Source organism: Aedes albopictus, chromosome 1, assembly GCF_035046485.1.
Source record: "Aedes albopictus strain Foshan chromosome 1, AalbF5, whole genome shotgun sequence".
In the NCBI taxonomy this organism is placed as follows: domain Eukaryota; kingdom Metazoa; phylum Arthropoda; class Insecta; order Diptera; family Culicidae; genus Aedes; species Aedes albopictus.
The window spans coordinates 99,298,780-99,320,192 of record NC_085136.1 but is presented as its reverse complement, the minus strand read 5'-3'; the positions used below and the strand labels follow the sequence as shown (position 1 = coordinate 99,320,192).

The 21,413-nt window shown below is 39.0% G+C and overlaps 3 protein-coding genes across 3 annotated transcripts; 2 read left to right on the top strand and 1 right to left on the bottom strand.

Moving 5' to 3' along the window:
• Window positions 1-2,037: 2,037 nt before the first annotated feature.
• Window positions 2,038-4,120, top strand: LOC109400383 (large ribosomal subunit protein uL16). The gene is made up of 5 exons (XM_019672888.3): window positions 2,038-2,169; window positions 2,458-2,484; window positions 2,805-3,110; window positions 3,393-3,555; window positions 3,768-4,120. The coding sequence occupies exons 2-5, from the start codon at window positions 2,462-2,464 to the stop codon at window positions 3,933-3,935; spliced, it is 660 nt and encodes a 219-aa protein (XP_019528433.1). The 5' UTR covers window positions 2,038-2,169; window positions 2,458-2,461; the 3' UTR covers window positions 3,936-4,120.
• Window positions 4,121-17,228: 13,108 nt separating this feature from the next.
• On the top strand, window positions 17,229-18,455 carry LOC115256587 (protein yippee). The gene is made up of 2 exons (XM_029855369.2): window positions 17,229-17,641; window positions 18,024-18,455. Exons 1-2 carry the CDS (start codon window positions 17,364-17,366, stop codon window positions 18,091-18,093), a joined length of 348 nt encoding a protein of 115 aa, XP_029711229.1. The 5' UTR covers window positions 17,229-17,363; the 3' UTR covers window positions 18,094-18,455.
• LOC109400388 (mitochondrial import inner membrane translocase subunit Tim9) lies at window positions 18,422-18,990 on the bottom strand. The gene is made up of 2 exons (XM_019672892.3): window positions 18,830-18,990; window positions 18,422-18,733 (listed from the first exon to the last, which is right to left on the bottom strand). The coding sequence occupies exons 1-2, from the start codon at window positions 18,878-18,880 to the stop codon at window positions 18,503-18,505; spliced, it is 282 nt and encodes a 93-aa protein (XP_019528437.1). The 5' UTR covers window positions 18,881-18,990; the 3' UTR covers window positions 18,422-18,502.
• Window positions 18,991-21,413: the final 2,423 nt, after the last annotated feature.

Below are 21,413 nucleotides of genomic sequence, written 5' to 3'. Positions count from 1 at the left end.
GCTTAATCACTCAGATCCTGCTGATCTGAGTCAGCCGCCATAAGATTGCGCCCATTTGATTTGTACACGGCGGCTGACAGCTCCACCCGGCGGCTGCAAAACAGTTTTAGCCAAGGTGCACACCGTGTACAAATCATACGTGCGCGGTCTGGCGCGATCTGAGGCTGCGCGTTTCGAACGCAGATTGCTGAGAATCTAAGATAAGCGCGACAATACAAATTTCAATTTTTTGTATGGACAAAAGTCTACGAGGGGGGAGGGGGAGTCTGAGATGGCCAAATTTTGGTCTACGTGGTTTATGAACAGCCCCAAAAGGTTTGATGGATTTTCACGAAAAATTTTTTAGATGTTACGTCTGTTTGTCTGTGCTGGTGTGTGCTGTATTGATTGATGCACCAAGCAAAAAGAAAAAGAAGTTTTGACATCCAAGTGGTGTTCTAATCGTCGTTAACCGCGTCTAACTGTTGTATAGTTAGCAGCGGCTAGCGACGGTTACCCCACGTCTCCACTAGACAGAAATGTCTTGCCATTTTGCTGCCAGAAAGAGAAAACGTAACAGAAATGATCAACACCGCTGCTTTTCCATGCAAACAGCGAGAGAACATTTCTGTCATAACACATCTGTCCAGCAAAATGGCAAGACATTTCTGTCTCGTGGAGACGTCGGGGTAGGAACGAATGAATTCGGAAAAGATATGTCATTCCCCATGCACCGATCGGATGTCAAAAATGTTATGTTCTTCTCTGTTCTTCTTGTTTCTTTATGCAACGATCAATACACTGTAAGACTAAAGTACCCTCTAAAGAGTACTTTTTCACCCATTCTGAGAGTAACTAGGTGAACTCTTAAAAAGAGTAAACGACGTGTACTCATTAAAGAGTAAATCGCTTGTACGTCAAAATAAGGAGTAAATTCTACCCTCTTTTGCAAGATAGGATATATTGGGAGAAGAGTAAAATTTACTCTCTTTTATTATCTCGTGGCAGTTTTCAGAATTTTTGGGTTCATTAATGTAAAATTGACAAATGAACTGTTTCTCACGTAAAAATTGTATTTATTATCATTCTAAAATATATTAAAAACATTAAATTTCATAAAAGTCGTCTTCTCATGCCTCTTTCTTTTTATGGAAGGGAATTTGCTTCTAATTTTCTCTGCTCCTCACTCGTTCTTTGGCATATTTCATCCTACATCAATGAAAAGGCTGTAAATTAACAAGATTCGCATTTTTCAGCGTTCAAGAAAAGATTAAATAAATAGCTCTTACCTACAGCTGCCAGCCTTGCAAAAAAAAAAAACGAATCAACTTCGACTAGGTGACTCCAATTGCCGATCACGAATTCCAGTCAATCTAATAAAGTACATTTTATGTTTACACGCTAAGGTCAGTTTACCTTTTTTTCAAAAAGTGCACATTCGCAAATATGCGTAAATGATACTCAAATATAGGTAAAAAATACTCAAATATGGGTAATGTGTACCTGATTGTAACCCAAATATGGGTAAATATTACCCATAAATGCGAATGTGCACTTTTGCAAAATATGAGTTTTATTTACCCATATTTGCGTGAAGTTTACGCAAATTTGAGTAAAATTTACCCATATTTTAGAAAAATAGGTAAACTGACCTTAGCGTGTAGATCGCAATGATGATCGAATTTTATTGTACTCACCTGCACTTTCAATAATTATTTAATAATTTATTTTAAAGATATTTGATTTCTGCTATCAATTGCGGTAAAGGTTTCAACTGCAAAAGCTCTACAAGTTTTTCACCCATTAAAGGGTACATACCTCGATCTTAAAAGTGGGCGAGAATCACTCTTTTTGCAAAATTTCAAACTACCCTTTATTTTGACATTTCATACATCTGCAAAAAGAGGGTACTTTTTATACTTTAAAGAGTAATGCCAAGTTCGCAGTGTACATCCGCATTATCGACGCCCCACTGTCGCCACCCGTCACCGTTCGGCATTGAACGCACTCTCGTGTTCCAGCCCTGACAGTGACAGCCATTTTTTGCGGCAACCCTACCAAACCGGAAACAGCCTTCGAACGTCAAGCAACGTCAAACCGCTGTCAGCCCGCGACAGCTTCCCTCTTTCCGGCATTAATTCTCTACTAGTGAGCACACATTTCTGTGAGCGCTAGTAAATTTAACACCGTGTAAGTCGGGGAATTTCGATTTAATGGCGATAAAAGTGTGCTAGAAAGATAGCTTGTGAAGTGACGAGTGCGGGAATGTACGATTTATTGGAGTTTTGTGGGAATTTGTGGGTGAAAATGCGAAAATTTGAGGTGTCAACATTTGCTTTGGATTTGTGCGAGTCGACGGTGTGGAAGGAGAAGCTGACGTTCGATTGAACGAATGAATGTGGACGATTAGAATTTAGAATAACAGTGTGAATTTTCCTACGGTGAAGACTAATTTGTGTTTCTCCTTGATAATTGCAGCAAAATGGGAAGACGTCCCGCAAGATGGTGAGTATCGTGTGTTTTGTGTTGATCTATGATCTAGAACCAAGTCGTTCGTCCTTGACTTTGAAGAGCAGGAAGCCTTTCTAACCCGTTTCTAAATGGCGAGTCATTGAAATTGTGATTCATTGGCATCCCACTGGAGAAAGGCAGATCAAAACTAGACAAACAATAGGGTGAGAAAGATATCCTATTCATCAATGGAATCGCTTCTCAATGTTGTTTGTTACAAACCAATTTGGCTCGAGGACAACGACTTGTTTTGGAATTAGTACAGACTAGATAGACAAACATGAATCTAACCTCGGATTTCCCCTTCTTTCCAGTTATCGCTACTGTAAGAACAAGCCATACCCGAAGTCGCGGTTCTGCCGTGGTGTCCCAGATCCGAAGATCCGTATCTTCGATCTCGGTCGCAAGAAGGCCGCCGTCGAGGATTTCCCGCTGTGCGTGCACCTGGTGTCCGATGAGTACGAACAGCTGAGCTCCGAAGCTCTGGAAGCTGGACGTATTTGCTGCAACAAGTACTTGGTCAAGTTCTGCGGCAAGGACCAGTTCCACATTCGTATGCGTCTGCATCCGTTCCACGTCATCCGCATCAACAAGATGTTGTCGTGTGCCGGAGCTGATAGGTAAGTTTGGGATATTGAAATGTTTATTGATTTCAGGGATGGTAGCGAAATTCATTCAAAACTGTAAATATGGAAATCCTTATAGGAATTTTTGACGCATTTTTTCGCTACCAGCCTTTATTCCGTGATGATACGCTTTCTCAGAGCATTGGGTTATGAACAAAACCGTGATTACCCTTTTACACGTTGACACATTCTGATCGAAGATCCGCATAACTTCGAGACATTTGTATAACTGGAATAAACGTTCTAACGAAAGCAATCTGTTCCTCTCCCTTTCAGACTCCAAACTGGAATGCGTGGTGCCTTCGGTAAGCCCCAGGGAACCGTTGCCCGTGTCAACATTGGTCAGCCGATCATGTCGGTGCGCTCCAGCGACCGTTTCAAGGCCCAGGTTATCGAGGCTCTGCGTCGTGCCAAGTTCAAGTTCCCCGGTCGCCAGAAGGTAAGTTTCCTTAGCTAAAACAAGCGCTGGTTTATCTTTATCTTTATGATGAGTAAGCTTTTCAGAGCACAGGGCTCTGATATCTCCCATGATTAGAATCTCCCTTAATCACGTTGACTTTTTTGACTGATGCCCGTTCATTCAAATGACCTGCATTCCTTGAATTGAACCTTTCTAACAAAACAATCTTTTCTTCCCATTTCCATTCTTAGATCTTCGTCTCGAAGAAGTGGGGCTTCACCAAGTACGACCGCGATGAGTACCTGAAGCACCAGGAGGAAGGCCGTCTGGTTGCGGACGGATGCGGTGTCCAGTTCAAGAACGACCACGGCCCGCTCGCCAAGTGGGAACAGCACCAGCGTAACCGTTTCGGCGTGTAAGACGTTCGTTTCCAGCCGAATCGCGAGTTTGTGGATGATGGAAGAAGAAGAATAAGCCCCGTGTATTGTTTTGTACCGCCAAGTGGACTGAGTATGTGCGAAAAAGGAGGGTGAAAATGTCCGAAAGGAAGAAAACAAGCCCAGGAAAATAAAGGGGAAACCATATTTTGCTGGCAAAAATGTAAGTGTTCCAAATGTTCGAACTTTTTTCCGATGACAAGCCGTGAGGTCCTGGCTTTAATCCATGGCCCGTCTTTTAGTTCATACTTTTTTTTTTTATTAAAGACGCTTTAACCTCGCGGGTCATTCGCGTCATACTTTATTAGTTCATACTTTCTACCTTTCAACCTAGTTTCTTTCTCTGCACTAAATGTACAACATTACATGGTCCAATTCTTGTCTGTTGTTTTAGGCTAATGGTTGAATGTTGCATTGTCTTGATGGGCGGCCGGCACTTCTCGGATGTCACTTGTGTAAGGACATTCAGAAGACCAATCGTTGTCAGTAAGATTCGTGCAGGTTACACTAGTTTACAGCATTTTTGAACTCGGTAAGCTGATGATCATTTTTGGTGTAGAATCATGCCCTGAGTTCGAAAACGCGAAAGAAAAAAATTACAGTAGAGCGGAAATTTTTTCGACTTTCCATACAAGGTTGGTGATTTGAAATCGATTTTTGTTCTATTTTTAAGCAAAGTCGCTCACTTCAAACATCTCATTCTCCGTAATCAATGCTCCGATTGAGCTGAAATTTTTACTGTAACTCGCCTACATATGATATGTCAAATAAACGTCGAGAGAGAATTTTTAGGTTGGTTTTTTCTTATTGAAAAAAATACATTTCTTCAAAAAATTTTGGGAATTTTGATAAAATTTAAGGAGATCGTCCCTAAAACTCGCCAATATATTGAATTTTGTTAATCTGACGCAAAACCTGTATTCAGATGATCAAATGGTATTGTATTCAGCTTTTAATTTATGGAAAAAGATTTAAAATTGGTTGAACAAAACGCAATATATTTGAATTTTAGTAAATTACATATTTTGAAAAGTTGCAAAACTCGATACTGAGCTAAAACTCAAAAACTGTTCTACTTAAAATTTTTTGAAGGTCGGTTTCGAAATCAGCACTAAATTGTGCTTCAAAAATTTTGGTCGTTGACAGAAGTTTACGACTTTCATTTTATTTTGTAAACTTGTGTTATCAATCTTGGCAAACTGATTTTTTCTAGTGGTTTTCTCGGTACATAGGGTATGTGTACCATCAGTAATCTCACGCTCCCATATTCATCCTATTCGAAAACAAGCGATTACGGCACCGATTGATTCCGTTCTTTGTGTTTACATGGGTGCTCACTTTTAACAAAAAATACAAAAATAAGAAACAAAACAAACAGCGTTTCAATAAGGCATTTTATGAGACGTTTTAAATCAGCTGTTTTTTGAATGTTTACCAGTTTTGAAGTCCAACTGCTGGGCCCATTTATTTACATTTTCGGTAGCATAACATGTCACACAGGCCCATCAAATAAACGGGGTCCATTCATCTGCAAAAATGCGTCAATCCGCCCACTATAATCAATATCCGTAGACCGTGGGGATGTTTTTTCCATCTGCTAGTAACATCATGCAGCTCGGGGGATTGATACATGCCACATTAGAAATCGAAACATTTCTACCAGCAAAAATCTGATTGGCGCTCACCACATGTTATGCTACTTTTCGCGAAAACAAAAACATCAAATGTAAACAATAACAATGAGCGGCCCACCGGTAGAACGTCTCGTAAAATAGCTTATCCCTTGTTTTTCGTAGGATGAAAATGGGAGCCACATGCTTAATAAGGGAACCAATACCCTATTGCTCCCAGAGTTCCCATGTTTTTTCTATTGCTTAATTACAGGTCGGACTCGATTATCCGGGGGTTCAATTTACCGGGGGCCCGATTAACCGGGGCTCGATTATCCGGAAAAATTGGCTCGATTATCCGGGGATCACATCTTGTTTCGTTTTGTTTGCACAATTTAAGATGACAATATGTCAAAAGATGTAGCAAATTTCAAATACAACACCCATAAATCAGATTCAGCATTTGATTCAGCCTATTTGAGAATTATTTTTATTATGCAGATTTTTCGGCCAAATTTTCATTCTCAATAAATATCCCTGGGCTTGGATTATATCTTCCAGGAAGCTTTGATTTCAGGCATGTGGTCGATGGCCTTTGCAGTAATGATTAGAATAGCTGAATGTATAATCAATGGCAAACAATTCTGTAAGAATCAGATCTCCAAGTCATCTGATATAGTTATACTGATCATGACGCTGCATAGTATATCGAACATTTGTCGAAGTCATTTATGTGCCGGGAAAATATAATTCCAAGTTGGAGAGAATATTACAAACTGAGGGATGGTAATAGGCCCAGTCAGACCCCTGAATGGGCAATGTGGGTTAGTTTATGGAAATGCCATTGAAGGTTTGTAATATTCTCCGAGGCTTTCGAAATCCAACAGGGCGCGTCCCCGGGTTGCGGATAGGGGGAAAAGGGAGATTTTTCACATTTGTACTGTAATCAGCCAATGTGGTATTATCTCCTATGGTGTTGTAGTGCGAATGAATGATCTCATTCTATGGGAATTCGAACCTTGTAATGTATTGTTTATCAACTTCAATTTTCTAAGCTTGATAAGGTTTTGAAGACAAACATGAGATGAGAGAATTGCCTAATAGGAAAGTCACATCAGCAAAGCTTTTACATATGCAAATGCTATCCATGGGGTCATGTCTAGCATTTAATATGTATGGCAATGACTGATTCTTACCTAGCAGGGGTACTACAAGACCACGCGGACAATTCTATTAAAGGCTTAATTGGGGATAATATATTTTCCAGAACTGAAGGGACATTTTTTCCGGGGTGACTGGCGAGTCGGAGAGGGTAGAAGTTTCCGTTTGTTATAATTGACAAAATAAACAATCGGGCGCTTTTTCTTTCTATGACTTGCTTGGTATTTTGTGGATCATTGTTTTTTGGTTTTGGAAGGTATGCGATTCACTATTGAGCCTTAAAATTATTTTGCATCTGAATAGCATTGATATCGTCAAGTCTGCACCAACACCCTAATCCCACACCAAAATACCCTTTTCCTATCCCATGGCGTTTATGTGGTCAGCAAAGACTATTCAGCCATTACCCCTCCTTATCATCGGCTTTGGACTGACTTGCGCTCTCATTGCCCCACCAAATGCTGCAAAATGAAAATGAAAAAATGAAAATGAAAATGAAAATTTTCATTCTCAATAAATATGGTTATAATCAAGCCAGCCGTTGAGTTTAAGAACTATAACATCATACAAGCTTGCTTTTATGTTTATCGAACTGTTTTTGATTGATAAATATTAAAAACAAAATAAAAAAAGTTTGGCTCGATTATCCGGAAATTCGATTATTCCGGGGAGAATTTTTTTCGGAGTCACCCGGATAATCGAGTCCGACCTGTAGTTAACATTGATTAACCCGAGAACTTCACAAGAGTATCTCTCAGGATATACCGCATGTTGTCACGGAATTTCTGTTTTTCTGTGAGTTTCTTTCGGAATTCCTCTTGAAGGAGTTATTCCTGGGTAATCTACACGGTGTTCAATAAGTTCGGATACACAATAAAATTGAATTTATTTCCCATCTGTTCCCATTCAGATTTGCAAAGTGAATGTATTCATTGAAAGCTCACATAATACTGATCAAATACAGTATATGCACAGACAAACAGACGTAACACTTGCGAATTTTCCATCGACCACGCTTTTAACGATCATTTTAAATTTTCATAGTTGTGACTTTCACAACCAGAGGCGCGCGCATCGTTTTTCTATGCGTTTGACGTTTCACACTAGCGCCTTCTATTGACGATATTGCACAACACAGTGATACGTGCAACTTTTCCACCAGGTGATGGTAGTATGAACTGGGCGATGGATTGTTACGGGTATAAATATTTGTTACAATTATGAGACAGAATAATTGTTAAATGTGTTATAAATATTATATTCGTGCGTTCTTTGTGTTATATGTTTTATTTTAACTTGCAAATATTCCCCGAATTTTAATACACATTTATAGGGTTCTGACTGAATAGAGGTACATGAAATGCAATCCACTGTTGATTGCCAACTTTCAGGCTATTTCGGGCAGCGGTCAAGTACTAGACATGTAAACCTTTCCCTGCCACGGACTTCAAGTTCTTGAGCTTAAGTATCGAACCCTGAAACGGGATGCCCGATTAGGATTAGTTTTCCTAGACAAAACCAAGCTATGAACACAGCAACAAATGATGTGAACTAAAAGGCAAAATGCCAACTAAAATACAATTTCAGGATGACTGATGGACCCAAACCAATAAATGAAACCTCGTCATCCTGTGATCGGAAGGAGTTATCCATCTGGATAACAGGGCACATTTATGTTATGTGTTGTGCTGCGTCAATTTGTGATGTCTGTATATTGTGCATTTGTAAGGTTCTATGTGTGTCGTAATATGTTAATCCTTTATAATAATTAATTTCTTTTATTTTTGTAACATGGCGCCCAACGTGGGGCCCTTGCATTTGTAGGGTTCCATGTTGTGTAACGCTCAAGGTGTTACGTCTGTTTGTCTGTGGTATATGTTTTGAAATAAACTGTCCTTTATCCTTTTGTAATAATTGCAAATGTGTCTCAAGTTCCTTTCGGCCGGCACGCACGGCTTTCTTTGGCATTTCGTCTAGTTTTTATTGATTAATGGTGTTAAGTTAAATCAAATTAGGTTGTTGTCCTCAGCATTATTGGTAGCAACCATACGAAATAATGTATAAGATTCAGATTGGAGAAGTTCGGAGTCATTTTATCTTGATCTTTGAAATTGCTAAAATTGTCGCTGTACCTGTTTTTATGATTTTTGTATTGTAAAAAAGCAAGGCAGCGTTATATCTCAATTTAATCCAAAACTATCTTTTCCAAAACTTGATTATATCCCTATTATGGCAAATTTTAACCAAAATTGGCTTTATATAATGTATTTATGCCTTTTTTTTTATAGATTTAAGCACATTTTGACTAAACTTGCAAATTTATCGCCATATCATCACTGAAAAGCAGTGTAAAAATTTTGTCGATTAATTTAGTTATTTTAATTTAGTATAGTGAGATATAAACTCAAAAGTCAACATTTTAGACTTCTGTAGTATGAGCAACTTTTCGAAAATTATACTAGCGTGCCCGAGCTATCAAATATTAGATAGGTACATCTAAGGCTTATCAAAAAAGTAGAAAAAGACATTATTCAAAACCATATGCTGCATTTGATCAGTTGACCTTTCAATAAATACATTTACTTTGAAAATCTGAATTACAGATGTGAAATTATTTCAAGTTTTATGGTGTATCCGAACTTATTGAACACCGTGTACTAAAGCTCCTCCAAGGGGTTTTAGGAGTTCTTTTTACTAATTTTCTGCAGGGATAACTTCCAGAATTTCTTTCGAAGTTTCTCCTGTGATTTCTTCAATAAATTTTCGATAGCTTTCTTCCAGAGTTTCTCCTTGGATTTCTACAGAAGTTTCAGCTGGTATATTTCCCAAAGGTTCTCGCGAGATTTCTCTCGGTTTTTTCCCCGGGACTTCTCAGAAGATTCTTTCTACTGGTGATCCTGGGATGTCTGAGTTTTTTAGAATTTATACTGTACTATCTCCTAAGATTTTTCGGAGAGTCTGGTCTCATGGTGTTCGTCTCGTGATTTTTTTTTGTCCGATATTTTCAAGGCTTTTCCTTGTAGTTGATTATCTAATTTCTTGTAGTGATCAACCTGAGCTTATTTTCTTACAGATTTTCTCTGGGTTATTCCCAGACCCCTTTCCGGAATCTCTACCAGACATATCCAGAGATACTGGATGCTCCTTTTTGAGAATTATTTAAAAATTGCTACCGGAGTTCTTACAGGATTTTTTTAATCGTGTTTCTCTGAATGTCTCCTGGGATACCTTACGAGATTTATTTTAAGGGATTTCCGAAGGAATTCCTGTCAAATTTTGCGAAAATCTCCACAAAGACTTATTGGAGAAATCCTTAGAGAAACTGAGACATCTCAGAAAAAAAAGGTCTGCACGGAACTACAAATCAACCCAAATTTAAGTTGTTTTGACGCAATCCCGGTCTTCCGTGGAATAACTCAAATTTGCGTCAAACAGCGAAAGTGGTGAGTGAGTAGTTCTCGTTTGAGAGCGGCAAAAAAATTAACCCACTGGTAAGTTATTTTCACCCAACGGAGGCCTCAAATGACGCAAATTTGGGTTAACTCAAGAAAACCCAAATTTGGCTTCTTCCACGGAAGAGCAGCGGATGCGTCGGTGCTTCTCTCTTTGTTTTTGACAACATTGCGGTGGGGCGAGGGAGAAAACAACCCAACTTTGAGTTAAAACTAAAAGCAGTTTAGCCAAATTTGAGTTTTTAAAACTTATTCTTTGGGTTTTAATATTTTTCCGTGTGTGACTAACCCCGGAGGAAATATTAAGTAATTCAAAGAGGAACTCAGAACCTCTTAAAGAAATCCCGGGAGAAACTCGCAAGGAAATTCACGAGAAATGTCTGAAAACTGTCTCTGGAAGAAAACCCTGGTCGAACTTCAGCAGACATCTGTTGGAAAATTATCTCAAAATCACTGAGAGAATTCCCTGAAAACACTTTGGAAAAAAATTGTATAGATCTCCGGGAGGAATTCAGCGAATTACTCTGGAAGAAAGTTTAGGTGGTACATATGCTAGCAAAGACCCCATGAAGAACATCGGAAAACGTGAAATCGTGAAAAATCTCGGAATGAACTATTTATGGAAGCAAATACATTCCTCTGGATAGAGTTGGGAAAATTGGAGAATAGACCTGTTCACTTTTTTGACCTACCCGTGTCACATCAAATTATCAATCCATATGCTAAAACAAGGCTTCAGTCCAAAAATGAGCCAAATTGATAAAGGTTTAGAGGTGTATCAAATCGATTTTGTGTTTTTCGAGCATTTTCACGAAAATGTACGCAAATATCCAGAAAATTTCTCCTAAAAGGTACCAAAAATACCGTTAAAATATAGTTAGAACAATACTCTACAACTTTGCCGAAGACACTACGGTGTTTAAATTGCGCATTTCAAAGTTATTCAACAATTTTCGTTAAAAAATCACGAAAAAATACAATATTTTTACGATTTTTCATGTAAAAGTCATGTAATTTTACATTGTTTTACGTGACTAATTTAATTAGCTATTGTTCCTATGCGTTACGAACATTTCATCCATACATCATTTTAGTGTAGGAATTCGTTTTCATTGACTAATTATCAAAAGTTTGTCACGTTGATACTAAAAATTGTACAGAGTTGCAAGGACAGAATAAAACAAAGTTATCCATGATTAAAACGTCATTACACCACCGACGAACCGACGTGACAGCTAGAACAAATAAATTCAAATTTGTTGTCCGCGACGCCATGATGAAAAATAAGCGAACACTATCGCCACCTCTATAACGGCCCGCGATGGTTTGGTAGCTCGACACCGAACCCCCATGTGTTCATATAGGAATCGGTTCGCGTCTGCGCTGATTTGACAGAAGCGATTGCTCGCTTCGGTGGCCGACCGTTAAATTTGGGGGGGACACTTTTGAATCACCACTGTCACGTCGGTTCGTCGGTGATTACACTTCTTTGTCTCATCTGCATTAGTTTCAATTTATGGCAGATGGTTGAGCATGAGATTGTCGATTCGAAGATTCAAGGTTTGTGTCCTCTGGAATAAGATTTTTTTTTGCGTCTCGATCCAGCTATAAGTTAATGAAACTACGCATTGCAATTTGGCATCATAGCCTTGTTTCGAAACCGTAGCGTGCATAGTAAGAATGAAGTTTCCCTTCATCGTGTAGTTGTGTTGATTTGTGGGTAGATGGGGTAGATAGATACAATTAAGCTCCTCCCACAGTTGTCTGAGAAATGTTGCATCCATAAAACAGTTCCATCATCGTATTGAATTGTTTTAGCTAAATTGATCGTTATCAAACAGATGCTCAATATTTCGCCCAGCTGATCTCGTCGACACGATTTATTGTCAAAGTAAACTAAATATCTAGCTAGTCCTGGAATAGGCTTAATTGGCAGGTCCCGTTATTTGGGAGATTGCGTGTAAGTCATGGCAGATTCACCATCCTAACTGCTACAAAGAAAGAAAAAAAAGTTTATCATGTATTTGAGCTTGAACCTGGGACCTTCTGATCCGCAGGCTTGAGCCTTATCGTCTGCACCACAGATAACAGATGTTTATGCTAGTACAAATTTTTCGCAGAATCCTGTGTAAATGTTCAAAACGATATACGTTGGCTCACTACCGCCATCTACTCAACTGATTGCGGCATTACATCTAACTTGAATGCAAAAATAGTTCAAAGTTCCAGTTTCATTCAAGATCGAATACAATCTTGAATGTAAAATTGCGTAGTGCATGCAATCTTGAAAGCGATCACTGACTATCGATCACTGCGCCATCTCTAAATGATTGCCACTTGAGTTTCAGCTGCTCGTTACATACGAAATGGCTGTTGAGCATTTTTACACACATTGCCAATATAAGCATAAACGTCTGTTATCTGTGTCTGCACCATTTCTGATACTTAAATCAAAAGACATTAGAATACTACAGTCTGTTCATAACACAGTCCCGCAAAGAGTGAAACCAAATCTACCTATCGAACTGTCAAATCGGCTACCTATCGAGCACGCCAGCAAAATTATGAAAACAAAGTCTGGCAAAGAAGAAGAACAACAATCAAAAGAAGTCGTCTTTGCGTGTCTCTATATATACAGTCTCTATAGAATACGATGGCATGACGTCTTAATCATGGGTAACTTTGTTTTAATTCGTGCTGGTAACTCTGTGCGATTTTTAGTATCAACGTGACATACTTTCGATAATTAGTCAATGAAAACGGATTCCTACACTAAAACGATGTATGGACGAAATGTTCGTTACACAAAGGAGTAATAGCTAATTAAGTTAGTCACGTAAAATAATGTAAAATTACATGACTTTTATGTGTAAAATCGTAAAAATATCGTGTTTTTTTCGCGATTTTTTAACTAAAATTTATGAATAACTTCGAAATACGCAATTTAAACACCGTAGTGTCTTCGACAAAGTTCACGGAATCTTCGGCACCTTTTCGGAGCAATTTTGTGAATTTCTGAGTAAATTTCTGTGAAAACGGCTAAAAATCACAAAATCGATTTGATACACCTTTAAATCTTTATCAATTTGGCTCAATTTTGGACTGATGACTTGTTCTTGCACGTGGATTGATAATTTGATGTGTCACGGAGAATCGGAGAAAAAAAGTTTCAAAGTGAACAGGTCTAATGTACACATAAGAACAAAAGATTTTACATCAAAACGATGTAATCGTACACACTTAATTTTGATTACCGAGTTCGGTAATTTTTTGACGAGATTAAAACTGCTGAGCACCGAACTCGTTCAGCAAAAATGCATTGTTTACCTTTTCCATACGATTTTGACAGTTGTTTTACTGAACCTCAGTAAAATCGATTACCGAAACTACCGAGATCGAACTGCTGTTATAATCTCGTCAAAAAAGTACCGAACAGGCAATTCAGAAATAAGTGTGTACATACACACTTAAAATAAAGTACCGTATTCAGCTGTCCTATTTTCGGTAAAAGTTCAGATTACCGAATCTTCGGCACCATATTACCGAAGTTTGTCAAAAAATTACGGAACGTTCGGTAAATTCCACTGAACCATCAGTAATGTTTACCGAACGTTCGGTTAAAACTGTGCTGAACTTCGGTAATCCGAACTTTTACCGAAAATAGAACAGCCGAACAAATGACTCTAAAATAAGTGTGTAGGCATCGTGATTAGATTGATTGATATTGACACACGAGCCATAGTCTATTTTACGAAACGACAACAGTGTTGATGTTGATATTAACACTCACGGGCTTGGGCGCAACCTCCTGTCAAATTTTCATCCATGAAATGAACGATCAGCTGATCCGAAACGTCTCGTAAAATGGCTCATTTTACAAAGTAACAACAATTCAGGCCAAACATTTGAATAGGTCCTATCTGCATTTAAGAGGTTCTCTTTGTTCACTTTCTCTTTCAATTACATATTGCAATGTAATGGTACACTTTTCAACTATTTTTGCAGTACAAATCAAAAGACAATTGTTTTGACCATTGTTCAATGTAAGGAGACAATCATAATACAAATAAACAGCTGAGATATTAACGAAAAAGAGGTAAACCAAGGAGAGTCTCTCTTCTGCAGATAGGACCTTTAGACATGTTTGGCCTGAATTGATATTGATTTTCACGGGTTATTGGACGCTACCTCCTGTCAAAATTCATTCATAAAATCGGCTCGTAAAATGAACCAGGAACATTTACAGCTTTACGTGGCTTTACCCTATTTCTGGAGCTCGATTTGAATAGGTCGTATGTGCTTTTGTCGATATAAAATTCGATCAGTTTATTTTAGTCATTGTAGCAATATGGCAGATATTTTGCAAACTTTTATTTAATGATGGAACAGAAAGCCTGTTTTGTGAGGATTCTGCTGTACACTCAGCCAAAAAACCTTACGATTTCCATAAGGCCCAACTTATGAAACGGCCTTTAAATAATTTATAATGATTTGGATGAATTTCATAAGGGGCTGTCCATAAACCACGTGGTCTGGAGGGGGGGGGGGGGGGGGGGGGGGTTCGGCCAATGACCATTTTGTATGGACGAAAAAAAAATTTTGTATGGACTAATGACCACGCGGGGGGGGGGGGGGGGGGGTTAAGAAATCCCTAAAATATGACCACGTGGTTTATGGACAGCCCCTAAGGTCACTCTATGACGTAAAATCGTCTCACAGTTTGGCTTTTATTCATGTTTAGCAACATGGAATTCTCAAGCGTCGGTGGCCGGGTGGATAAAACACGGGCTCGGTGATCTGGATCGAACCCAGTCTGCATCATTTTAAGATTTTTTTTGTTGTTTTCATAAGTCTATCTTATGGAATTTGTCATAGCAAGTACGATCAATTTTCATAAGGTATTCTTATGTCATCCATAAGAATTAATTATAGCAAATTTTCATAAGGTATTTCGATGAATTTCGCTAGTTTTTTTTTTGCTGAGTGTATGTATCAACTTTGCTCAATTCGGGCCAAACATTTCAAAAGGTCCTATCTGCATTTGAGAGATTCGGGAAGATTCATTTATTACGTCCAGCGTTTTTCGGGATTTATAGACCCCCCCCCTCCCCCCTTTGTCACGCTATTTTCCTATACCTAATACACGTACTGTCACACTTTCTTAGACCCCCCCCTCTTCCCAAAATGTTGGACGTAATTTTTGAACGTTCCCTTCTCTTTGTTCATTTTCTCTTTCAGTTATTGCAATGTAATGGTACACTTTTCAACTACTTATGCAGTACCAATCAAAAGACGATTGTTTTGACCATCGTTCAATGCAAGGAGACAATCATAATACAAATAAACAGTTGAGATATTAACGAAAGAGAAAGAAACCAAAGAGAGCCTCTCTTCTGCAGGATTGTGCTACTTTTCCCCGAATGTCGTTTCCCCGAATGTCGTTTCCCCGAACGCCGTTTCCCCGAATGTCCCTTTTCCCCGAATGCCGTTTCCCCGAATGCCGTTTCCCCGAAACGCGTAAGAAGTAGTTTTAGTTCACTAGTTTTTATATATTCTTTAAAAATATGTAAGTATGCACATGATTTAACTGCGATTTAACTAAATACAACAACTTCAACGGAAATTTTGTCAGTACTAGTTATTTTAAAAACTATATCAATTGCCAGGTTAACAAAAACTTTTTAGCATTTACACTTGAAAGAACCGCCTTCTTTGAAAGAAGGGAAAATTTCTAGGAAAACCATATTAGCTGCCATGTTAACAAAAACTTGTTAGCACTACGACCTGAAAGAACCGCCTTCTATGAAAGAAGAGAAAATTTCTAGGGAAACTATATTAGTTGTGATGTTAACAAAAACTTGTTAGCATTAAAACTTGAAATAACTGCATTTTTAAAAGAAGGGAAAATTTCTAGTGAAACTATATTAACTGCGATGTTAATTAAAACTTGAAAGAATCGCCTTCGTTGAAAGAAGGGAAAATTTATAGTGATGCTATATTAGCTGCGACATTAACACAAATATAAGGAACATTTTTGGTGAATCAATATTAACTATAATGTTAACAATTCCCAAAGAACTCGAAACTCGACTCGAAAGAACAACCATCTTTGTAGGAAGGAAGTTTCCTATGATTAAGTGTTAGCTGTAATGGTGACAAATACTTTAGAAATAAAACTTAATAAAAGCGGTCTAGGTTTAAAAAATATCCAGTAGCAATTTAGAATCTAATCATTTTTTGACAGTACATAATTTTTTTCGGGGAAACGTACTTATTCGGGCAAACGGCATTCGGGGAAAAGGGTTATTCGGGGAAACGGCGTTCGGGGAAACGACATTCGGGGAACCGACATTCGGGGAAAAGTAGCACAACCCTTCTGCAGATAGGACCTTTAGACATGTTTGGCCTGAATTTCAACGGTTTTCGCTTTTCGCTATAATAAGCGAATCCAACTGATCGAATTTTTAATCGACAAAAGCACATACGACCTAGAGGGGCTCTCTTTGATTTCCCTCTCTTTCGTTAATATCTCAGCTGTTTATTTGCATTGTGATTGTGTCTTTGCATTGAACGATGGTCAAAACAATCGTCTTTTCATTTGTACTGCTAAAATAGTTGAAAAGTGTACCATTACATTGCAATAATTGAAAGAGAAAGTAAACAAAGAGAACCTCTCAAATGCAGATAGGACCTATTGAAATGTTTGGCCTGTATTCAAATCGAACTCCAGATTTCTGTCACAGACAAACAGACGTAACACCTTGAACGATTTTCATGGAAATCCATCGCCCAGTTCACACCATCATCACCTGGTGGAAAAGTTGCACGAATCACTGTGCTGTGCCATGGTTGTGAAAGCCACAACTATGAAAACTTAAAATGATCGTTAAAAGCGTGGTCGATGGAAATTACGCAAGTGTTACGTCTGTTTGTCTGTGTTTCTGTGTTTTCCAACGTCGAATCCATTGATTTAACATTGGGCCATAATTGATATCAACGCTAGCGGACACTCCCTCGTTTATTGAAAGTGTGAGTGAAAGGTTTTATTTTTCTCGAGTCAAAACAAAGGAAAATCAGTGCGATTAGTCGTCCATCCATCATCGAACTTTGGTGAAAGTCGTCATTCAACTTTGTGCTGAAAAATCTTTGCAAAATCGTGAATTTCAATCATCTGATTGCCGCAAACCATGGGTAAGATCTTCCTCGATCACATCGGGGGCCAGAAGCTGTACTCGTGCGCCGCCTGTGAAACCAATCTGACCAACAAACGGGAACTGATCAGCACCCGTTTCACGGGGGCCACTGGAAGGGCCTACCTGTTCAAACGAGTAGTCAATTTGACCTACTCTCCGGTGCAGGACCGAGTCATGCTGACCGGACGCCACATGGTCCGGGACGTGATGTGCAAGAACTGCAAGGCCAAGCTCGGATGGATGTACGAATTTGCCACGGAGGAGTCCCAGAAGTAAGTGCTTCTACAGCCAGCTGATGTTTTTGTTTTTCATCAGCCATGCAGTGATGTCAGATTTTTTCGGGAGTGCTTCCGTAGATGAAAATTGTTGAGCGGGGGGGGGGGAGAATTTCAAAAACTTTATTCCGTAGATTCTGGTTGAAAATCCGTAGATTTCCCGTAACTTTCCGTAGGTTTCCGTATAAAAACCGGGTTTTCTGTAGATTTATTCTACGGATCCGTAGTTCCGTAAAATAAGCGCAATTCCGTAGATCTACGGAAATTTCCGTAGATCTGGTAACGCTGCAGCCATGTTGATAACCATAGTGACGTAGTCTTCTCGTGCACTGAAGCAAAATGGGTTGGATAATTTGATTGCATTTTCTTTTGCTTTCAGATACAAGGAAGGTCGAGTGATTTTGGAGCACGCTTTGATCACCGAATCGGAAGGTTTCCCGGAGGCGTGACCCTTTCTGTTCGACCCTGTCGAATTCTAGATGCTAAAATTAAATGATTCATAATTACTGATTAAATTATCTTCGTAATGTAAGTGGCGTGCAACATAAAATTATATGATTTTCGATATATAAATTTAAAATCAATTTTGTGTAAAACATACTACGCAAAAGCAATTATACCATTTCGATGCATTAATAAACGTCGATAACATGCATCGAGTTTGCAACCGCAATATTGAACCATTCAAAAATGTAGCTTGTAAGCTTTAGCGGCACTCAATGGGACACATTCTATCCTAAAGGATTTCGATTCATACAGCTAAATAACAAAATTGAATACATTGGCAAATAAATTTAATGCTTAAACAAAACTGTTCCATTTGTACACCACTAATTCATGATTCACGAACCCACCCCCTCATTTACCACCGCCCAATTTCTGCGCTGCGGCCAGTGCATTCTCGTTGGCTAACATTTGGAACTCCTGGAATCGTTGCGACACCCGCTGGTTCATCTTCAGGAACTTCTCCATACAGTTCAGCGAGCATTTGTCCTCCTTGTCGGAAATGCTTCGGCCGGTGAACTCGTTCACGCAATCGATAAAGCACAGCTCCGAGAGCTTGTTGTAGGACAGCAGGAAATCGGAGAACTGCGCCAAAGATCATCACGGGCCACGGGGTTGGGAAGCAAGAGGTTAGTTATGCTACGGTTTCATTGAACCCTGTCTGTAACGTTCCGTACTCACCGATTTGATCTGATCCTTATCTAGCTGGTCAATGGTCACTTGAGCTGCCATTATTTTTTAGTTAAATTCTGGATTTTCTGTTATTTAATCCGTATTTTACGGAATTCAATCACTCACAGGAACCAAAACGATACGCTCGCTCGTAGCAGCTGTAATTTTGATTGATTTGACGTTTCGCTATTTATTACGTCACACATTAGCAACCCAGTGGAAAACAAATGCAGTCGGAAGGGGTCCATGCTGTTAGCGGAGACGTGAACCAAGTTTTAAAACTACTACCGTGAGGTCGCCATTAGGGCAGTTCAGACTTTAAACATCGGGAGTAATTCGCGAATAGGGCGTAACTAATAAAACAATAACAATGCGAAAACAACAACCGAATTTTGCTGATCAAATTTCAATTCCTATTTAGAAGTAATACAGAATTATTCAACTTAAATAAGGTTAATTGATACAGTTCTGACATAGTTTCTTGTTTTTCTGCACGAATTTGATATTTTTTGCACTAAAATTTGCATTTATTTAATTACGCCTGAATTGATACCTGAGAATGTTAATTTCGCCCAATACTATGCGCCTCGAATCGATATCATTTTCAGAATCGCCTTTTACTATTCGCCTTGTTTATGATTTTGACAGAATTTCGCCATTTGCTTTCGCCGTGTTTACGTTTTGATTCCAGTTTCGCCTTCTACTATCGCCGTGTTTACGTGTTGATTTCAGTTTCGCCTTTCACTTTCGTAAACAAAACACCAAACAAAACAAAGGAGTAGAAGGCGTAATTCTTGTTTTTGTTCGTTTGGAATAGAATGGAATTACGCCTTTCACTCAATCAGTGATTTTCAATAGTTAGAAAAGTGATATCAAGGAAACTTTGTGAGCATTTAGAAGACAAATCTAGCATCTTTTCACTCCTGCAATTACTCTAATTGTGTACATTTTGTTGATTACGGCTTTTTCGCTAATTATTACGGATATGTTCATTACAATCCTTGGTGTAAAACTATAGAGCCCTGTCAAATTTTCAGTTATTTCGGTGGTGATTTAATGGTGGCCCAAAAGCAAAATAGGTTTATATGGGAATTACTATGGAGAATTTTCAGAAAAGGTTCTCCACGCTGTAGAGCATTAATACATAGATAAAGTCATAGGGTCAAAGCCGAATTGAATTTTTCAGATCTCAATGATGAATGTTGCCGAAGACCGGAACTTATTTCGATAATCGGGTAAAAAATTATTCAACAAATTCTCACTCGCATGCGCATCTTCATACACGATGTCCTACAAGGTGTGCAAGAAGGTAACACGCATACTATGATTGCGTGTCAAGCGTGTGGATAGAGCTGTGGTCCTCTGTTCAAGCATACATGGACGATTATTGATAAATAACTTTTGTCTCGTGAGTCGAAACGAGTTGCGGTCTTCGGCAACATTCATCATTGAGGTCTGAAGAATTCAATTCGGCTTTGACCCTATGACTTCATCCATGTATTGATGCTCTACAGCGTGGAGAACCTTTTTTGAGAATTCTCCATAGTAATTCCCATATAAACCTATTTTGCTTTTGGGCCACCATTAAATCACCATCGAAATGGCTGAAAATTTGACAGGACTCTGGTTTTGCACCAAGGATTGTAATAAACATATGGGAGCTTTGAATTTTTGACAAGTATATAGTCTGAACTGCCCTAGTCGCCATTCACCAGAGTTTATATTTATAAGGGCTGTTGGCGCGTTAACCGTGGCCAACTCCGGTCGGGTCGGGTGGACTGTATTTCCTGGATTGATGGGACGGAAAGAATCAACAAAGGGGCTGTCCATAAACCACGTGGTCATTGGGGGGGGGGGGGGGGGGGGGGGTTGGTGCGGCCAATGACCATTTTGTATGGACAAATAAAATTTTTTGTATGGACTAATGACCACACGGGGGGGGGGGGGTGGTTGAAAAGTCCCACAAAAATGACCACGTGGTTTATGGACAGCCCCAAACACGCTGTTTTCTGCTAATCACTGTGCTTTTCTTTATTGTCTTTTCACTACTATTCACACTTAACACTACTGTTCACTACTGTACCATAGCCTTAATACTATACTGTGACTGTACTGTTCACTATACTGCCCCTCTTGGCATGTCAGTCCCATATTGTTTCTAATGCAAAGCATATTTTTGTCTCTCGCGAGCTCATTTAAAACAAATTTTATGTTTTCTCACCTCATATCACAGCTCAATGTACCACGAAAAGTTTATAGATGATTTGAATACATTTTTTTGAAAACAATTGAAGTTATAGTGCAATACGTAGGCACTTTGAAAATCAACATGGGACTGACATGCGAAGAGGGGCAGTATATTACTATACTGTTACTTCACTATTGGGTTCACTTTACCTCGCACTTTACTATGCACTCGGGTTATATTCGCGGCAGTTGAAACAATACTGAGCTTGCGGACGAACTTGTCACATATTTATATGCGCACCCTGGCGGCCTGGAACATTCGCGCAATATCGCGACACGTGTTCCAGACGCGATAGGAATCTTCTCGAATTAGCGCAGGTTGAACTCATCACGCTGCTGTGATGAG